Genomic DNA, 7,791 nt, shown 5'->3' with positions numbered 1-7,791 from the left:
ATCTTCTTCAGTGAATGGGTGCCGTCAGAATGAGTTTATAAAGCTCATTCCCTGTAGTCTTTTCACATCAAGATCCACCAACATATTTGTTTAGAACAGTTTCCACTTGTTAAGGGTGTGTATGTCTCTCGTGATTCAAAACGTTTTTAGTGCAGAGAGCAATAGTTGTTTAAGTTAAAAAAAAAACATCTCAGTATTGATTTGCTTATTACAAACAAAGCCTTTTCACTTCACAATATCTTAATTGGTGGAATGGGGTTGTGTGAACTACTTGTGGATTATTATGGTGTTTTTATCAGCTGTTTAGACTCTCACTTTGACGGCACCCATTCACTGCAGAGGATCCATTGGTGAGCAAGTGATGGAATGCTACATTTATATAAATCTCATCTCTTGAATTAAAAAAATGTTTTATAGCCTGAGGGATAATAAAGTTTAATCAAATATTCATGTTTTACTGAACTATTCCTTTAACACATTGTACTATGTTTAAACTCATTCTGCACACTTTCAATCGAAATTCTATCTAGGCCTGGCGAATACCCTGAGGATCCTTTTAAGCTAAAGTAAAGAAAAGCAAACACACACACGCACTTACCAGGCTAGTTATTCCAGCTAAAGTGGCGAGGAGATATCCTCTGTCCTTCAGCTCTGGTAATTAGGATGCAGCGCTCCGTCTGGATGGCCGTGTACTGAAAACAAAAGCAACATAAGAACCCTATACATAACAATCTCCAACCTGTCCTGCCCTCAGTAGAAGGGTGAATAATTAAGTTTTATACAAAGAACACTATAACACACACACTTATTTCAGGAACATGATTATTTTTGACACTTGAAGTCTTAGAGTGTAGGACACTGTGCATGGTAAAAGCTTTATCCACAATCACATCACCACTCATCCCATATGAATGAGGCTGAGAATATGAGGATCTGCTCACAGCTACAAATACTATATACTGCTAACATGTTTCAGGCAATTCATTATTAAACAGAACATCTCTTGTGGTGCATTCCCAAATATATGTTGCACACAGAAAACCCTTCTGAAGGAGACTGTCAAATTGATGCACTAACCAGCAAACAGAAAAGTGAGTCAGCAATCAACTCAGTATTAGTCCTGGATGAGCCTGTTACTGATGCAAAGGTCACAGAAACCTGATTCTAAGATAAAACAGGCCAGCCAATGCTATTAGCATCCAGATTTCCTCCCAGACATGGAGATCTTGAATTGAAACGCACTTGATGAACTCATGTTGATCCTTGCACAGATGCTGGACTAATCATTGGTTGAAAGGGTTTTTGTGTCTATATGAAAGGCTTATTATGTGATTATTTTTAAATGGCCTGATCGGCAACGCAACTGAAATGTTCCCAGGTCCTTCAAAATACACTGACATATTATCTATGCATTTTTACAAAATGCTTCACATTCTAGGCCACAGAGTGTAAAACAAATACCAAGGCCCATGTTGCATCTGTCAATCACAGCAGAGCCCCGCTCTCGCTGTTGGAAGCAGGCAGTGTTAGTCAGCAGGACAAACTCTACTTCTCTCACATAACAGTAAAGAAGCCATAGACAACTGGATTGTGGAAATGATTATTAGCTGATGGCTGGAGTAATTAATACTATGGCATCTTAATGTAACAGTTTGACATTTTCATTTTAATCTTCTCTACAAAAGCAAGAGTAAATGGCAGCTCATGCTGACAGTATGCAGTGCTTTTCATACAATATCACGTAATGGAATCACAGATTTGAATCTCACAGAAAAAGCTAAGACTAGGAGACACACCCTCTGCTTGGGTGTATTTCGGAAACTAGGCTAGAGTTCAAGCGGTGGGAACAGAGGGACATAAAGAGTACGTGAGGGAGGTCAGGAAAGACTCAGATCCTTTTTGAGAGTGCTCTATGAAAAGGAACAGCTGCACAGTGAGTAAACAACCATATCAGGTGTATGATTCTCTCAATTGATGTTTCCAGGATTGCTGATGTTGTCCTTGATGCAGTTCCAAACCAGCACGCATACTGTCCTGTACAAATGATTCTTGATGGGACGATTCCTCTGCCGTCCCACTGAAAGGTTTCATTTATTAACTGTGTTTGCTGGTAACCGTGTTAAAGGTGAAGTGTGTAATTTATTTAACACTATAATCTCCAAACAGATTTGCAATAACAAAAATAATCAGGTTTTCTCAAACCCCTCCCCCACTATTGGTTGACCAGAACAAAATAGTCACGCCCCAAACCCCTACCATTGGTTCACCCTATGTTGCTATACTTAAACAAAGCAATGTTTTGATTACACAGTGTCTGTGGTTTTCAAGGAAATCAACCTATAAATAGTTGATTTACATTTTGTAAAGGGAAAGTTCACCCAAAAAAAGAAAAGAAAATTCAAACAGCATTTACTAACCCTCATGTTGTTCCAGAACTGGGTGAGTTTCCTTCTTCTGTGAAACATAAAAGAAGATATTTTGAATAATGTTTGTAATCAAAAGATGAGAAAATAATTTAGAGTGGACAATCCCTTTAATTTAGAAAAGAAACACGTATTTCACCTAAGATTGTTTTGCAACATAGGACCCTACACTTATTATATGTTCCTTCTACCGCACAGGTGAGAGAAGACAATAAACAACTTTGACTTGAAGTATTAAGGCTCATATCATACCTGTCAATCACAGAATAGAGTCCCTGGTGGTAAGCAGCATGGTTTTTTTACAACAGAAAAAAAACAACAACAACACACAGAAGCTGTTTTTAAAAAGTAAGATTTAAGTTGAATTAATCATGATTAGTTGAACTGAACAGAAATGTCAATCAGATGTTAACGCAAATAAGAGCCTGCATTTCTTTTTAGGGATCAGAGATGCCTTCCTTCAGAGATTTTCTGACCTGTGCAGTGGGCTTCCACCACTGATTTATTTGTCTCACACAACATCATGCAATGGCATTACACAATTCACTCCAGCTTATAGAAACATATAGAAAAATCAAGGGAATGCGAGTCAACTCTGGATTTCTGAGCAAGGTTCAAGTTCAAGAGCTGGAAATGGAGCGAGTACGTAAGAGAGACAGTGGGGGGTCCGGAGAGGTACAGTTCTTTTTTGAGTGAGTGCTATAAAGAGGAACAGCTGCACGGTGAGTAAACAGCCGCATCAGGTTGCTTATGTCTGATTTAATGGTTCCAGGATTGCTGATCTCGGCCTTGTGTCAGTTCCATCCCTGCATGCATGGGTCCTGCATGGATGACCATGGACAAGGCAACTCCTTTCTGAGTTTTTTCACATACTGTATAAATAATGTTTTTGCATTGCATATATTAATTTAGAAACACATTTAAGAAAACAAAATCTTGGAAAAATACTAAATAGAAGATTTTCATTAGTGTAATTTTAGACCCCATCAAAATATGGTATCCATATTTTTATCCATATGAAAAACCAAACAATAAGCACAGCATAGCCTACTAGCCTAGTAAGTGTACTGTAGACATACTGTAGATGGTTACCAGCACGTCCACTTTGCCCAGTTGGATCTTACATAACTGAAATGCTATTCTGAACACACACCCATGGATGGAAGTGCTTTGCCCGTGAGAAAATAGCTCTTGAATATTTTCCAGCCAGAAAACACTCCCTTCAGACACACACAACAGATGCTACGTGTTTTTGTCTCCGGCTATCAACCTTTCCTCTGCATTCATCCTCATGAGTGCAGACAGACTCTGCGCTAATGCATTTACACACCGGATGTTCCATAAAACAAAACTACAATCTAACTTGGGAAAGACAGTGTTTGACTATGCATAGTACTCAGATATACAGTAAATTTACAGGACGGACAGGCATACAAACCAACCAACCAATGGACAGACATACAGACAGATAGATAGATAGACAGATAGATAGATAGATAGATAGATAGATAGATAGATAGATAGATAGATAGATAGATAGATAGATAGATAGATAGATAGATAGATAGATCTCATACAAATGACACTTGATTACATTTGATATTTAAATTTTTTATTGTATTCTGTAATGTTGTAAAAAAAAAAGTTCAAATAAAAAATTCAAGAGTACAAAATGCACATAACAATCAGTTTCAAATTTCAAAGTGGATTAACTTGACAGTAATACTCAATTATATACTATTAAAACTGACTATATACTGACTATATATGCATATTCTAATGTCTATATTAAATTAGAAATACACATGCTGCTAGGAAAGACTGTAATACTAGACTAACAGCAAACCAACAGCTCAGCAAACAACTCATAATGATATATAATTGTTTCCACTCATAGAACTGTATCACATTTTTGTGCATTACAAAAATATTGTCTCTCTAATCCAAAGGCTTTTCTACCACAAACACTTTTCAATTTGAAATAAGTGCAGACAGATTATTATGCCAATATGGCAAAATCATAAATGTAACAACTCTCTCAGATGCTGAGGATTCAAGTGGTGGGTTCTTACATCACCAAATCATTCCAGCTTCAGACGACTTCACCGACTTGCAATCAACCAGTTCTTGGCGTGACATAGCATTTCATAGTCCGCAACTCTGAAGTAAAGCGTGCATGCTCCATCAGCAATGTCATTCTGAGATCTGAAATCTGCATCTCCCTGCCTTTGATCTTACGTTGGAGTATCTTCTGATGCAGTATTAGTTTTGCTGTTTAATCAGATGAAAGACAGACACAATCCTCAGTGCAATCTTAACTATGGTTGAGGATTTGTTTATATATGTCTATTTATATGTGCATGTGTACCTCAGTGTATGCTGGGGGAGGGGGGAGTGCGTGAATGTGCATGAATATAGGACTGTCATCCTCGTCATAATCATCTAGGAGAGGAATGAAGGAACTATCAATGTGGTTTTCCCGGGAGATCTCGCTGTAGCTGGGTGGAGAAGACGGAAGTGACACGCAGGTGCTGGAGGTGCCACTGCCGTCCTGGCTGCTCATGCTGCTAGTGCGACTGTTCATGCCATTGTAGGGGATCGTCCCGATGACCAGAGGAAGATCTAGGATGAGTTTCTCACTTCCTGGGATATGCAAGTAGATCTGTGCCCGGGGAGAAAGAGATATTATACACTCTTAAAATATATAGGATGGTAAAGGTTCTTCATGACAATAGAGAACTTTATTTTTTCAAAGTGTAAGCTCAGATCCGCAGGCGGAGTCCAAAGCATCTGCATTGATTATCAAGAATATAACTCACCCTCAGACAATAGTCAACGTGGATAATGTCACAGCCCAGGATAGTTGGCTTCAGTTTTGGCACACGAAGCACTCTCCCCTGCCACACGTCACACATGCCAGAGATGATATGGTCTCCTCTGACAGAAGTGAGCTTCTCGTGAAACTCTTTGGTGCGGCCGTTTGCCCGATAAATGTGCTTGGCAAAGATGGCGGCTTTAGGAACGACAATCCGAGAGCAGGAGTTCTCGAACTGAGCATCGATGCATATGTCTTCTCCTTCACAGTAACCCTTCCGGCCTATGCGAGCGGCCACAGAAACACTCCCGTCGGGAATAAACATGCAGGTGACTTTCTTCAGTTTTGCTCCTGTAACTGGGGCCTGAGAGGAAGCAGAAAGGGCTTAATTACTCTCACGTTTCAGTCACATCCATTTCACAGAAATGTGTGTGAACTGTCTGGAGTTAATCACCATGAGTTCTTGGGTGTTGACATCAATGGGTTCCTCCACCTCGAAATATCGCTTGCATTCTGCATACTGGTGGCCTGATTTCTCTATGACGGCCTTCACGTAGTATCGGACAGAGCCAAACTTCCCCACATAGGAGGAAACAAGGCACCTGTTTGGGAGGGGTAGATCTTACATTAAAACTGTGGCTAAATTATTTGAACGCAAAAACAATGTTAATGGGAATTTTGAAATGAAACCCACCCTGTCTGTGGAAGTTCAAACCCAAACATGAACTCGTATCTGTTTCCAGGCCTGAGAATGATGGAGTCATCTGCATCTGAGAAGGAGAGACACTCAATTGTCATCATTTAATTATGCTCATGTCTTTCAAATTTTCAATTTAGGAAATATTTTTTCAATAAACATGTCTTAAACTTACATTCACACATTTTTTTAACTGTTCAACATATCTTTAAGATAGTTGTCGGTTAGTAAACTTGGCAAAAACAACTTACAATTCCCCACGGAAATGAATTCGCGCACCGAGTTAACCTAAGTTTGTGCCTCACCTGTTGGCTGGTGATCGAGGTGAAGAACTTCTTCATACTTCATGTACTCAATCTCATCCCTGCAGTGCATCTTTCCTTTATTATAATCGACTTTAGCGCATCCGATTCCGAGCAGTTTAACGGCGGAGATCTGCACCACCTCCGCCACCTCCACGATCACCCGCCCGGCCACTTTATCTCCGCCGCTGTACGCGCTCTTGTTCGGGTCACTAAACTGAACCTCGAAGGTCTTGGGTTTCTTTGTTAGTACACCCATGTTGCTGTTTTATTAACTATGCGAATATCAATTCTAATAATGCCACTAAACGTTGTATTAAATGCCTATTTATTAATGTAACTGAATGGATCAGTTGCGCATTAAGCTCACCAGTGCGGCTAGTTTTATTAACTATTTGAATATTATTAGATGTTTTGGTCGTTTGTTGGTGACTCAGATCTGTCAGTAAACACTGAGTGGGAGTGGGTGGTTATATAGTTCACTCGGCCGCTGTGCTGATGATGCGAGCTGGACACACATGGGCATCAGTGCTGCAGAGCCACATGCACCTCGTGGATCTCCCCACGCACATCTCTCTCATAGGACACACAGGCTGTTTGCGTCCACCCAGGCCAATGAGAGCCCGTACAGAGCGCGTGGACAACTCGTGGGTAAGGGGCAGTGGTTGAGGAGGTGGAGTAATTGTATGGAGCAGGGGTGGAGTATGAACGCGCATTGGAGACCTGCTCCAAAACATCACGTTAGACGGACACGCACGTAACGCACGTTCATAATACAGGCGATTTCTTTCTGCATAAAGACATATATATTTATATATACCTAAACTGAATGGGACCAAAATTTCTACACTGTCTAGTTAGCCTGGAGAAATAAGGGACTGTGGCACTACCATGATTGCATGGTTATTTTGATATGCAAAAAGTACGATTTTAGACATAAACCATACTAATACTACATTACTATGGCATATGTCCAAAATTATGTACTTTTTGCACATCCCCTGGTACAATACCATGGTGTTGCTCTGGTAGATGGCAAAAAAAATCACAATATTACCTTGGTAGATATCGGGGAAACCATATTATTCTTATTATTTCAGAATACCATGAGATTGCACTTTTTTCACGTTCAGTAAATAGCATTAACCTTGTGGTACATATTAAAAACTATGATATTGCCCAGGTACATGTACAAATAATATATTACTAAATATAGAGATACCAGACTGAATGGTCATGTAGAGTGAAGTTCAGTGGTCATCAGAGAGGGCCAAACAATAGCAGCTAGGAACAATCCACCTGTTCAAAAACGTGTTTGTGTGACGGAAACTGTTCACATGGACTGTTCTGATTGGATGAGCACTGCCATCTGTTGACTGATCCAACACACTCCAATGCACGAGTTTCTATAAAAACTTTAGGAGTCTGCTCATATAATCCAACCATTCATCTTCATGGTGATAAGAGTACATGTATATAAACAAACAGCTGCTTACCTCATTCATTAAGCTGTCTGTCCTGAATCCTATCCATCTCCAGTTACAGTGCTGTTTA

At 39.8% G+C, this 7,791-nt stretch overlaps 1 protein-coding gene across 2 annotated transcripts; it reads right to left on the bottom strand.

Moving 5' to 3' along the window:
• Nucleotides 1-4,081: 4,081 nt before the first annotated feature.
• txnipb (thioredoxin interacting protein b) lies at nucleotides 4,082-6,696 on the bottom strand. Of its 2 annotated transcripts, XM_026283555.1 has the most exons (6): nucleotides 6,241-6,696; nucleotides 5,933-6,008; nucleotides 5,693-5,840; nucleotides 5,243-5,602; nucleotides 4,792-5,085; nucleotides 4,082-4,694 (listed from the first exon to the last, which is right to left on the bottom strand). In XM_026283555.1, the coding sequence occupies exons 1-6, from the start codon at nucleotides 6,494-6,496 to the stop codon at nucleotides 4,686-4,688; spliced, it is 1,143 nt and encodes a 380-aa protein (XP_026139340.1). In that variant the 5' UTR covers nucleotides 6,497-6,696; the 3' UTR covers nucleotides 4,082-4,685. The 2 variants fall into 2 exon arrangements, with proteins under 2 accessions (XP_026139340.1, XP_026139339.1); XM_026283554.1 differs by having other exon boundaries at nucleotides 4,082-5,085.
• Between the last annotated feature and the right edge of the window lie 1,095 nt (nucleotides 6,697-7,791).

The sequence above is a fragment of the Carassius auratus genome, chromosome 16 (assembly GCF_003368295.1).
Source record: "Carassius auratus strain Wakin chromosome 16, ASM336829v1, whole genome shotgun sequence".
Lineage (NCBI taxonomy): Eukaryota > Metazoa > Chordata > Actinopteri > Cypriniformes > Cyprinidae > Carassius > Carassius auratus.
The sequence above is the reverse complement of the archived record's forward strand: the minus strand, read 5'-3'. Positions and strand labels throughout refer to the sequence as shown.

Bases quoted from the DNA above. Each gene is read 5' to 3' on its own strand.
- txnipb (XM_026283554.1), bottom strand. From the start codon at position 6,496: ATGGGTGTACTAACAAAGAAACCCAAGACCTTCGAGGTTCAGTTTAGT. The intron at 5,841-5,932 runs GTGGGTTTCATT...CCTCCCAAACAG, and splicing joins TTTGAACTTCCACAGACAGG to GTGCCTTGTTTCCTCCTATG. The intron at 5,603-5,692 runs GTGATTAACTCC...GCTTCCTCTCAG, and splicing joins TCAACACCCAAGAACTCATG to GCCCCAGTTACAGGAGCAAA.